The following is a 13,413-nucleotide window of genomic DNA, read 5'->3' as shown; positions in this document are numbered from 1 at the left end:
GTTGTAGGTTATAAGTAGATTGTTTATGAGCTTAGAATATTCGAGAAAGAGAGCTGTTTACAATTTGATTGGATTTTTCCATTAGAATCATTCATATCTATCCAGTGAAAATGTGTATAGATAGGGACTTGATAAACAAATAATGCATTCATGTTTTTAAGATCAGTCTGTATAATCCTTTTGTTATCAGAGTTTACATCTGCGTGCAGATATCATTTGAGAGGAAATATTTATTTAAATTGTTCATTGGAATTACTAAATACTCACTGACTTTGGATTACCACATTATTTTGGATTTATTGTGAACCAATTCGAAGACATTCTGGATTGTATCAGGTTTGTACATCAGGACATTCAAGACTATTGGAATACATTCTGAATATTTTATACTTTTGGACTTGTGATAACACATTTAGGATTATTGGTAATTTAGCTTACAGTACTGTGTTTCTTGATTTTTTTATTTGCATTGTAGAGAAATAAATTGCTTGTTGATTGTAACAAATTTGTTGGTGTCACTTCTTTCTGTTAGTTAATTTAAGACCTAGAGTCGTAACAAATGTTATGGATTTTTTTTAGTCATAAAGTCTGTTATTTGTATGGCAATCATCTTTTTATAGCAAGACAGCTGGCACAAAGGAGAATGAAACAAGTTTTACAGTGCATTGTTGGGGCAGCCTGGAATTCAGAATATATTTCATCGAAAATGTATACACTTTTGCAGTAGTCGCCAGTTATGATGAGTTAGACGAATTTTCGATTTTATTGTATGACTATGTGGAGTTATTGCTATAAAAAAAAGCTCCACCTTTAAGTCTATTTTATATTCTCTTATAAACCTTGTGATATTCGTGCAAACACAGAATTTTTTTTTCAGTGACTCTGAGCAATTGTTTGTTGCCTCAAACTTACAAGCCCTCCGTCAGGATGGAATTGATTCTATCTGGATTGGTTTAACAGGTAAAAGCATATATTATGCTATTTGAGACTTTCATTTTAAGGGCAACTACTGGCTTGAAATGATATACTTCAGAACTAGTATCAATCTCACTTAGTCATATTTTGTCTCAAAACTAGTAATAATCTCACTTACCTCTCTTTTGTCTCAAAACTAATAACAATCTTATTTTGTCTCTAACCTAGTAACGGTCACACTTAGCTGTATTTTTGTCTCAAAACTAGAAACAATTTCATTTAGCCATATATTGTTTCAAATCTACTCTCACTTTGACTCCAGTTATCGACAAACTAATAATGATCTCACTTAGCTGCCATTTGTCGACAAACTGGTAACGATCTCACTTAGCTGCCAGTTGTCGACAACCAAGTAACGATCTCACTTAGCCGTCATTTCTCGACGATCAAGTAATGATCTCACTTAGCCGCCATTTCTCGACAACCAAATAACGATCTCACTTAGCCGCCATTTCTCGACAAACTAGTAACGATCTCACTTAGCTGCCATTTGTCGACAACCAAGTAACGATCTCACCTAGCCGCCATTTCTCGACAACCAAGTAATGATCTCACTTAGCCGCCATTTCTCGACAACCAAGTAACGATCTCACTTAGCCACCATTTGTTGACAAACTAGTAATGCTCTCACTTAGCTGCCATTTGTCGACAACCAAGTAACGATCTCACTTAGCCGCCTTTTGTTGACAAACTAGTATCATCTCATTAGACACTTTATTTTGTTAAACACATACAGTTTGAGCATCTCTGTAACAACTTTTGACGTGCCACTGCTCTATTCTGGAAATAATTTTGCCTACTTTACAACTGTTTACTATTAAAGCATGTCACGATTATAGAATTACCTACTTTGGATGACGATGATACAAAGTTTATCAGCCCCATAAATGATATTCACCTAACTGGTAGAGTTCATAAATCCTTATATACACAAATATCTTAAGTATATTTTTTATTATATGATATTTAAAAGCAATTGTTTTATTAAACGATATTCAATTTTCATACAAATTGTTTGCGCTTTAAAAACATAAAGGCAAAATAACTCTATGAAATTTTAATTGTAAACTACATGAAATTGCAAAACAAAAGTTTCGAAAGTAAGCCTTTAAGATCGTTACAATAGATAGATACTAAAATGATTAAAATGACTGGAAAAAGGAAAACACTGACGATGACAATAAAGATGAATAACTTACGTCGCCAAGTTAAAGATGAAAATCAGAACCTTTCGTAACATGAAAACTTACTATTTTTTGAAAAGGTAAATAAATTCCAATGTCAGTTAGAACAATGATTTTTAGCAGGTAATGGCCTATGCAATGGAAACTAAATTATTTGCCAACCTTACAAATCATCAAAATAATGTAATAATGTAATTTTTTGTAAGGTATTATGAGTACGATTGGTACTGATTATCATTTTAAAAGCTTTTCATTTATATCAGGGATGAAAAAGTGACTGTACAATATTACCGAAGTATTACTCAGTGTTTTGCAATATATTTCCCGCAGTGACTTGTAACAGTAACAATGGCTAACCTGTATACGGCACACTTCATATTTTAACCAAATTTCATTTACATGTTCAAAATAATTGAACGCTAGCACTGTCAAGGTCTGTAGTTACCTTTCCTTTAGTTAGTAATGTACTTTTTCAGAAAATGGAAAAGGCATACTTAATTAACCATGCGCAAATATAATTTAGCAAATTTAAAAGATTTGATAGTTTTCACCGATACTTTTATGTGCCAACACTTTCATTCCAAAGGTACAATCAAATATAGGTCAGTTCTATGTGGTATTGAAACGTCCATTGTAACTTTTTTCTCGAGTGGAAGAGTAATTTGTATGGAGATGGTTCTTTAATATTTGGTAGAATTACACATCATTCTGACAAAAAAAGTTTAATTTAAAAATAGCCATTCGAACTCGACCTATTCCTATGAATGTTCTAATAATCAGCTTAGACTTCTCAATTTTTTTTAATTCCAGATAATGGTCGGGGTAACGGACTATGGTTTACTCCAATCGGCGCTTTGTCACAGGGCAAAAAGTATTTTGTACCTAACGTTACTAATACTCCAGGTGTACAGGACTGTGTGACAATTTTCACAGGTAAGTTTAGTTTCCCTTAGTCTTGCAATTGTCTGGCAGATGAAAATAGACAATTAAATCTTAAATTTTCATGTTAATGTTTTGTCCATGAATATAAATTGCAAAAAATCTAGACTAAAATTCCTCAAACACAATTCAGAAGAAAGCCAGTCAAAATTCCTTCCCGAAAGCAATATGCGAAGTTCAGAACACCCTATCCAATAATAAAAAAGCAGCACAAATCAAGCACCATAGAAATTAGGTCACTAAAATATAATTAACTACAAACAAAACCAATATACTTCATAAACCGTTTCAATAGTTTTTATAAAAAACAATACCTTTCCAACTTAACCATTTGGATAAACTTACACCAGAAGCTGCATAGAATCTTCAGTAAATGATATTGTTACCACCACCGACTGTGTTGCTAAGTATTTATCAAAGCCACACCAAGATGAAGCATCAGGTCCTGACAACCGATAAAATAGTCCCAAGTCTTTGATACATATTTACCTCCTTCCTTGAGAAAGACCCAGTCCCAGTGAATTGCAATCATGCATCTGTTAACCCTTTCCATGAAAATGGTCAGATCACCAAACCAGACATTAACTTACCAATTTCACTACCTGTATATTCTACAAAATCATGGAACACGATGGACTACTGTATTTAAGAGGTGACCACCAGGGACTACTGGGGCCCCGAGTGGCCGAGTGGTCTAAAGCGCAAATTACAAATTAGAAAAATTATATATATATATATATATATATATATATATATATATATATATATATATATATATATATATATATATATATATATATATATATGTAACAACTACAGTATTGCAGTCGATGCTGGGCAATCTGAACCTTACAACGCTAGAGAACAGATGCAAAATGTCTTTTTTTGTATGTACTGTATGATTAGAAACAAACGGTTCAAAATAGATTTTCATTTCTACATCCATATAGCCAAAAGACATAGGTATATAAGTATTCATTACTCCAAAACAGACTTTACAGACACTTTATCTTCCTCACAACCAGTGGAACCTTGAAAAACGTATCCAGTGAGGTGGTAAATAGACCAGACCTATCACCTTTCAGGCTGGTCTGAAAACATGCAACCAATAATCATGAAATTCAGATTCTAGAGGTGTGATATTTTCCTCTCTTTATTCTACCAAATATTTGTTTAAAATAAATAGAAATAGTACACATCCTGCTTCTGAATGTGCACTCCTGTTACTACTCGATAATTACTCAGATTGACGTATTTAGATACTATTTTAGATTGACATATTTAGATACTGTTTTAGATTGACATATTAAGATACTGATTCAGATTGATGTATTTAGATACTGATTCAGATTAACATATTTAGATACTGATTCAGATTGACATATTTAGATACTATTTTGCATTGACATATTAAGATACTGATTCAGACTGACATATTCAGATACTGATTCAGATTGACATATTTAGATACTGATTCAGACTGACTTATTTGAATACTGATTCAGATTAACGTATTTTTAGATATTGTTTCAGATTGACGTATTTAGATACTGTTTCAGATTGACGTATTAAGATAAGGATTCAGATTAACATATTTAGATGCTGTTTAGATTGACATATTAAGATACTGATTCAGATTAATATATTTAGAAACTATTTTAGATTGACATATTAAGATACTAATTCAGACTGACATATTAACATACTAATTCAGATTGACATATTTAGATACTGATCCAGATTGACATATTTAGATAATGATTCAGATTGACTTATATGAATACTGATTCAGATTGACGTATTTTTAGATACTTTGTCAGAGTGACGTATTTAGATACTGATTCAGACTGACATATTAAAATACTGATTCAGATTGACGTATTTAGATACTGTTTCAGATTGATGTATTTAGATACTAATTCACATTGACGTATTTAAATACTGATTCAGATTAACATATTTAGATACTGATTCAGACTGACGAAATTTGATACTGTTTTAGATTGGTGTATTTAGACACTGATTCAGATTGACGTATTAAGATACTGATTCAGATTGACGTATTTAGATACTGTTTGAGATTGACGTATTTAGATACTGATTCAGACTGACATATTTAAATACTGATTCAGATTAACATATTTAGCTACTGATTCAGATTAACATATTTAGATACTGATTCAGATTAACATATTTAGATACTGATTCAGATTGATTTTTTATACTGATTCAGAATAATATATTAGATACTGATTCAGATTGATGCATTTAGATACTGATTCAGACTGACATATTTAGATAATATTTTGGAATGACATATTAAGATACTGATTCAGATTGACGTATTTAGATACTGATTCAGATTGAAGTATTTAAATACTGATTCAGATTAACATATTTAGATACTGCTTCAGATCGACGTATTTAGATACTGATTCAGACTGACATATTTTGATACCATTTTGGATTGACATATTACTATACTGATTCAGATTGACGTATTTATATACTGATTCAGATAGACATATTTAGATACTGATTCAGAGTGATGTACTGAGGTGTTGATTCAGATTCACATATTTAGATACTGATTCAGACTGACTTATTTAGATACTGATTAAGATTGATATATTTTGATACTAATTTGGATTGACATATTAAGATACTGATTCAGATTGACGTATTTAGATACTGATTCAGACTGACATATTTAGATATTGATTCAGAGTGACTTATTAGATACTGATTCAGACTGACTTATTTAGATACTGATTCATATTGACATATTTAGATGCTGCTTCAGACTGACGTATTTAGATAATGATTCAGATTGACGTATTATATACTGGTTCAGATTGACTTATTTAGATACTGATTCAGATTGACGTATTAGATACTGATTCAGACTGACATATTTAGATACTGAATCAGACTGACTTATTTAGATACTGATTCAGATTGACATATTCAGATACTGATTCAGATTGACGTATTAGATACTGATTCAGACTGACATATTTAGATGCTGATTCAGACTGACTTATTTAGATACTGATTCAGAGTGACGTATTTTAGATACTTTTTCAGAATGATTATTTAGATACTGATTCAGATTGACGTAATTAGATACTGTTTTAGATTGGCGTATTTAGATACTGATTCAGATTTACATATTTAAATATTGATTTAGACTGACATATTTAGATACTGATTCAGATTGAGATATTTAGTTACTGATTCAGACTGACGTATTTAGATACTGGTTCAGACTGACATATTTACATACTGATTCAGATGAACATTTTTAGATGCTGATTCAAACGGATATGTTTAATTCACCCTGTCACATTTCCAATGTACATGACCAATTGGCAATAACATTCTTATCTTCCTGATCTGGATATATATATATATATATATATATATATATATATATATATATATATATATATATATATATATATATATATATATATATATATAAAACTTCTAGTTTCACATCAAATCGATATCAGTTTTAAACTACATTACATGATTTAATGTTTCCATTGCTCATTTATTTATCATAGTCATAAGATGCAAAAAACCTTCAAACTTCTGTAAACGTCATTTTTGTTATAAAACTCCTTTTCATATTTATACGATGATTTATTTGATATAATATTTTTTTAAAAGCACATTTATGGTTTATATATGGTTCTGCATTTATTTAAAATGACAATCGCAACGCGATGATTATTGTTTACTATTAAATGCAAATACAAAAATAAAACTGACACAGACGTACAGACAGTCGGAATGATAGTAGACAATACATAGTTCAGTATTGTTTACAGATGACGCCCAAGGAATGTGGCAGCTGTCCAACTGTTCTGTACCACGGGCCTTTATGTGTCAGATCGCTGAGGGGGTCACACCGACTCCGATATCCACTTTTTCCCGTATGTATATCTTTTGCTAACATAACTTTTTCCTGAATCTAATTAATGTTAACATAGCACCTGTTCCTTCAGTCTAGAAGCCTTGTAATGTGCATGGCACATATATGTACTTGCTTATGTTATGGCGAAAATGCCGGAAATAAGAATCAAATTAAAAATGTTTCTCTGTGTGTAGCGTCTGTTAAACAATGTAAACAAAGGAGTATGTTTCAAAACAGATTTTATTAAGAAGGTAAAGAAATATTAGTTACTGAACATTTGTATTAATTTTGTCATCCAAGATAATCAAATGACCTTGTTTTAATTTCATTGTAAATAAAAATGTGTATGTGAACTGTGCGATAAATGCCATTGAAAATCTCTGAGTATATTGATCGCTTTCATGGTTGGCGATATACATTGGAGTCCTCTTTCGATTTACAAGAGTGGGTAAACATTAAGGCTACCTAACTAATACAAAACACTACTTTGCTATGCTACCAAAGAGTGTAACTAAGTGAAGCTCTATATTTGTTTATACAAATTATCTTAAAACAACCTTTATAAACCTCGTTTACTTAGCTGAGTCATGCTTTTTGTTATTTCCACTTCTAGGTCGTTTCATGTGGTATCGTGAATGTTTTCTGGTGATGCATCCGAAAGTGTATTAATGCAATCAACCATTTAATGATATCGTGGTAAAGCACGGACTAAAATCCGGTAATCTTACTTTCCACCCGTGGCTGCTTGCGAACAGATTTCATCTTTCCTTCTGAATAAACGTAAACCTGAACCAGTGAGTGTAAGCCCAATTAAAATTTTCTCGAATAGCTGGCCAAGTACGATCTTTTATGTTGAGTAAGCCAATCAGACAGCCTCTTCTAAACAAACTCACGTATCAGTTAAGAAGAGTTTGTCTACTGCTGTATAAGAGTTTATTCCATTGGCTCATTGACGAAGTATTGGATTTCATTTATCCATATTCATTTTTTTTTTAATCTTATTTCCGGTAGCCATTGGTTACAAGAGAGCGTAGCGGAGTTGGGTTTGTTTTGGTGGTGGCGGGGGAAGGTGCTTAGATTGCGGCAATGGAGAAATGGAATTTGACTGCATACCTGTCTTGATTCATACTTCTATCCAATCAAAGGCTTTAGCTTATTTATGAAAAAGTTAGTCCATTCCTTTTTCCACCAAGAATAACTTTATTCACGTTGACTAATTAATATTAGTTCGGAGTCTTGCATCAGACATACTATATTAATTGTGCTGCTTTGCTCCCAGAGGCCACGCCTACAGATAACAAAGGACAGCGCTTTCAGTATAGAAGATCGGATCATATATTAGTAGCATACAGAGACATTTTGATGAACATAAAAGTAACTGTTAGGCTAGGTAACATATATTATCAAATTAGGCAATATAACCAAATCCAAATCTCAAATGTTTTTAAAAAACCTTTCACTGACAGTTTGTACTCCAATATTTTAGTCACAGTTTGGATGTCTATAAGATCCAAACAGATTTCATGCAAGCAAGCAAATGAATTGTGTAACTGTCCGGATCAGAAGTTGTACTATTTTCCTTTGAATCACCAGTTTTCATTATAATAGATCTTTACCGCTCCGGTTGCCTAGTGGTTAGAGCGTCCGCCTCAGATGTGGGAGGTCGTGGGTTTGATCCCCGGCCGAGTCATACCAAAGACTTACAAAAATGGTACTGACAGCTGCCTCGCTTGGCACTCAGCATAAGAGGTTAGTGTTAGGACTGGTCGACCTGGTGTCAGGATAATGTGACTGAGTGGGACACCATGCTACATGTCTGCGGCATGATGCCCCAGTGCTAGACATCACTATAAACTGTCATACTGCAGACATCGTAGCGATATGACTGAAATTTTTTTAAAGCTAAGTTAAAAATCCAAACCACACACACATACACGCACACAATAGATCCTGCAGGATGAGATACTTCCTAGCTTTGTTATTTAAATTTTTTTTAAATTATAGAGAGCAGTGCAGAATGTTAGAAATGTTCCTTCCAGTGCAATGTTGTAGATATCTTTATCATATTTTACCGTCGCCTTCATCGTTATTAGCAGCAGGGACGTAATTTAAACTTTTTTCAGAGTTGAGGCAAAACTTTATTGGGGGGGCGGGCAAAACATGATTCGGGGAGGAGCAAAACTTGACGGGCTTGTTAATTTTCTTATATAGGCTACAGCAATTTTACAGCACATGCAAAGTCGGGGGTGAGGGGAATGTCCCCTGCCCAAACCCCAAATGACGTCCCTGATTGGCAGTCATTACTTTTTCATATAATAAGAATGCAAAGATTATTTAGGAAGAAAGAGAAGTTTCCATAAGACCAAATATAATGTTTAATACAAATTGCTACAATAGTAAAAAAACGGGAAGTAGCTGAAAAGTTGGAGCCTGCAAACCCCTGCGAGGAGAAAGCCTGCAGTTTGACATGTGCATTCACCACGAGAGGATGAGATGAATGCATATGGTTGGTCTGACTAGAGGAACAAAGGGTATGGAATTATTAAAGCCGTGTAAAAATAACTTTCCTTTTTCATGGTTCAGGCAATTTAAATTAATACATTTTAAGATGCAACACAGGCTACAATTTGCGATGCCACTTGAAAGCAATGATAGATATCGTTTTTAAAAAAATAATATACGTAAATAAATAGCAAGTCTTTTAACTGCGTCTTTATTTTCGTTTTGTTTCAGCACCAATTGCCACAAGCTGTAAGTATTTCAGTTTCTTTTACTTTGTAAAAGAAAGTTGCCGAATATAGATTCAAAACATACTAAACCGATCACTTTCATTTCACGACCTAAATTGTTGAACTCATTACAGCTTTTCTGTGTTGTTTTTAAATTGTTGCATTATTATTATTATTATTATAGCTGTCATGTTCCTACGCCGTATCAAACGAGTTCTTTCCCCCGACTCGGTACAAATCAGGTATATGATTTTGTATTTATGATATATCCCCATTTTTGCACGCATTCTTATAAAAATGTAAACTTATATGTTTAAAAATATTAATTAGGCATTTGGCGTTTTATGAAAGATAATATTTTACATGCCCATCATGACAATACAATAATGCATTGTGATTTTTTGTCATGTGACTTTTTGTCAAATGTGTTTTTTTAAACCTTTTGTACTTTAAATTTGGTCCCCTCGCAGGTTCCCAGCTATATTAACTGGTAACCTTACTTTTGTCTGTGACGAGTTGTCCTGTATCTTTCTGTCATTTACTGAGATATTGAAGGAATTCTGTTTGCAATGCAGGTCAATTTGCTTCTGTTTCCATCTTGCAATATGGGTAAATGGACAGAAAATCAGGAGACAAAATGTCTCGTACAAAGTGTCACGAAAACGTGTAGGACAAAAAGTCACGATTCAGATCAGTATTCTTATGGTGAACATGTGGGACAAAAAGTCACATGACAAAAGGTCACACTTCATATTTTCATAGTTATGGTGAGCTTATTGGACAAAAGTTACAGAACAAAGTGTCACACTAGAAACATTTTAACGCATAAAGAGATAACATTAATAATAATGAAATAAAACATAATTACACAGAATTTATAGCATTTGTATTAGACAGGAAAGCATGGTTTTGACAATAATTTAGCACTTGATTGTTTGGTTTGCTCGCAGGAGTGTTATACAGGAAGGCTGGTGTTAATTAGAATGTAGAAATTCGTGGCATAGTTTATCTCTGTAATTACTGGGTAAATGAGGTTACATGATACGTATGCAAGAAGCAAATACCTTGTCTCTTGTTATCAAATTATATTTTACACAGGAAAGGGTGCTTTTGATAATAATTTAGGAGGTAATAATGTGTAAGTTTTTAAAACTAGATTTAATAGGACCACTAAGTCATTATAGAATATGTTAATATACTATAGAAAAACACAAAAGAACACAATCAAAATGTTTCATATATTGCATCAGTAAATGTAAATTTATCATTTTAGCCTAAAAATTTAAGTAACTTGATTAAAAAGAGTTGTTGAATAATGTAGTAGAGGGAGTGTGAAAATCATGGTCCTAATTCATTTAGTTAGAAGACTTCAGAATTACACGTCATGTAGTGAATTGTTGACCTATGTATTGTTCACAACTGTAGTAAAAATAATTGTGACATTTTGACCTGTGAAATTTTATCCTACACCCTTTTTATACTGTGAAAATCACAACTGTGATTTTTGTTCTCCTGTGACTTTTCGACCTACACCTCTTTCAAAACTGTGAAAATCAGACTTGTGATTTTATGTCCAAAATCGCAATATGGTTCAGGTATCTAAAACATAGATTTGATGGTGGGATGGAAATTGTTAGCAAATCCCAAGAATTGTCGCAGTTGATCCTGTGTTCCTACCCATTTGCTGCCCACATCATCAATATATGTGCAGATGCTCCAGAGTATTCTGACTGACGAATCGTTGGATGTAACCTTGCCATACAAAATATTGGCATGCGAGGGTGCCATTTTGGTTCCCATTACAATTCCATTAATTTGTAAAGAATGCTTGGCAAAAAACATGGTTCAGAAGCTCCAAAACATAAGGTGGGGAGGGGAAAAGTTGGTAAGGCTATCCTATGATTTCATGCAAACTTGTATGCTGGTGTCATGTGTTATATTTGAATAGAGGGAACAGACATCTAAGATGACGAGAATTACACTATTTGGAATTTGTTATGATATTTTATGGTGCCCAGCAATATAAGAGGGTAGTTGCTGTGCCTAGGGACGAAGATTGTAGCAGATCAATGTATTTGTCTTTTTGTGGTGGTTGTTGCAGGAATAAGACAAATCTCTTTCCCCCGCCAGGAAAAATGAAAGGTCATACATAATCCCTCCCCCATCAGAATGGTCTACTTGAAACGGGATAGGGGTAAAATGAAAAAAATCTGAAATATCATCAATATTTAATTTAATTATGGAATTTCATGTTTATGCAATAATATTATGGCTTAGCTTTTAAGTAATTCACAAAATATAATAATAATTGTTAGATACAGTAAACTCAGTAAGTATTCCATCTTTTTCCCATAAATGCTCCATTTCTAATGGGTAGCATACGATAAAATGCAAGTGTTTAAAATATCACCTAAGGAATTGATGCAATGGATTAAAAGTGTGTAGTGATGTTTATGAAAGCGAGGTGAGAAAACACATGGGCATGCAATTAGTCGTGGGATCAAAATGATCATTAGGCATCTTAATATCCTTGTTTGTTAAGATATAGCATCTAACCCGAGGTCTATACATCATTTATCTATTCATAGAGCCACCACAAAGGTTCCAAGGACCCAAGCCAACATACAAAGATATATATTTGTGTTGGTTTAAAAAGTTTAAAATGGTCTAACCTTATACTGGAGGAGGGTATTATGTCCTATTTGGGGGGGGGGGCGGGGGGGGGCCTGTACCCTGGTTGTTGCACAAGAGGATACTGGGGATTACATGGTTTCTAAATTTGACTAAGTTGACGAAACGGTTGAGTTTCAAGTTTGTGGTCTGATGGAAACAGGTAATGGATGATCTTTTCTTTGTACACATTCTAAAGAATTTGACGTGTTGTGATCGCTGCTTGTGTTTTCTGTCAGATCGTCAGTTTCTTACCATCAGTAGCATCGCAATTTATTATTATTATTATTATTATTATTATTATTATTAAACAGTCCCCATGAGTGCAAATTGTGGACAGTTTTGGATAGAGGATGTAGTGACTAGTCATTGTTACCAGCTTATTGATAATCCAATCACGTGGTTTATGGCATCCAGGGACTGTGAAAGCAGAGGAGGACAGCTAGCTTGTGTCGGCTCTTTGGAGGAGCAGACATTTATAACAAGTATGTCGATTATATTGTTACTTAAGAACTAACTCGTGTACATAAGGCATCAGTTGTCCTAAATATGCACCATGTCTGATACAGAGAAGGCTTTGCCCCAGAGGGATAAAAAAAAGCCGTTAATCTTACAAAACTGGTGTTTATCTGCGACATGTTGGTACCTAATAGAGACGATCTACTTCTGTAATATAATTTATAAAGATTGTATCACAAATTAGCCAAATAAACTAGTTTATAGTCAGTATTTGGTGCATATAGCGTCCCCACAAGAGCCAAACTGCTTCTATTAAAACTAGTCAGTCAGAACTATTAAGTCCGCGAGTGCTTTCAAACTTGGTAGTTAAATATTACCATGCCATCAATTCAACATAAATGTCACTTATAGTGTCGAGTTTTGAATTCGTTGTGAGTAGACTAATGAATTACAGGACTGGAAAAAGCTGTCTGGAAAGGGGCCTTAACCGAACATGTGGAAGATAAATTTAGAACGTAGGAAATTATTGCTTTAA

General features: G+C 33.3%; 1 protein-coding gene across 1 annotated transcript in view; it reads left to right on the top strand.

Annotated features, from left to right (window-relative positions):
• LOC149791646 (macrophage mannose receptor 1-like) overlaps positions 1 to 13,413 on the top strand; it is a 114,807-nt gene that overhangs the window by 41,110 nt on the left and 60,284 nt on the right. The window contains exons 10-14 of the mRNA XM_089970199.1: positions 878 to 960; positions 2,970 to 3,092; positions 6,935 to 7,039; positions 9,754 to 9,771; positions 12,734 to 12,904. Of these exons, the coding sequence (XP_089826325.1) occupies positions 878 to 960; positions 2,970 to 3,092; positions 6,935 to 7,039; positions 9,754 to 9,771; positions 12,734 to 12,904 (500 nt within the window). The remainder of the gene's footprint in view (positions 1 to 877; positions 961 to 2,969; positions 3,093 to 6,934; positions 7,040 to 9,753; positions 9,772 to 12,733; positions 12,905 to 13,413) is intronic.

Source organism: Sinohyriopsis cumingii, chromosome 9 (assembly GCF_028554795.1).
Source record: "Sinohyriopsis cumingii isolate HCF-2022 chromosome 9, ASM2855479v2, whole genome shotgun sequence".
Taxonomy (NCBI): domain Eukaryota; kingdom Metazoa; phylum Mollusca; class Bivalvia; order Unionida; family Unionidae; genus Sinohyriopsis; species Sinohyriopsis cumingii.
This window is presented reverse-complemented; position numbering and strand designations above follow the sequence as displayed.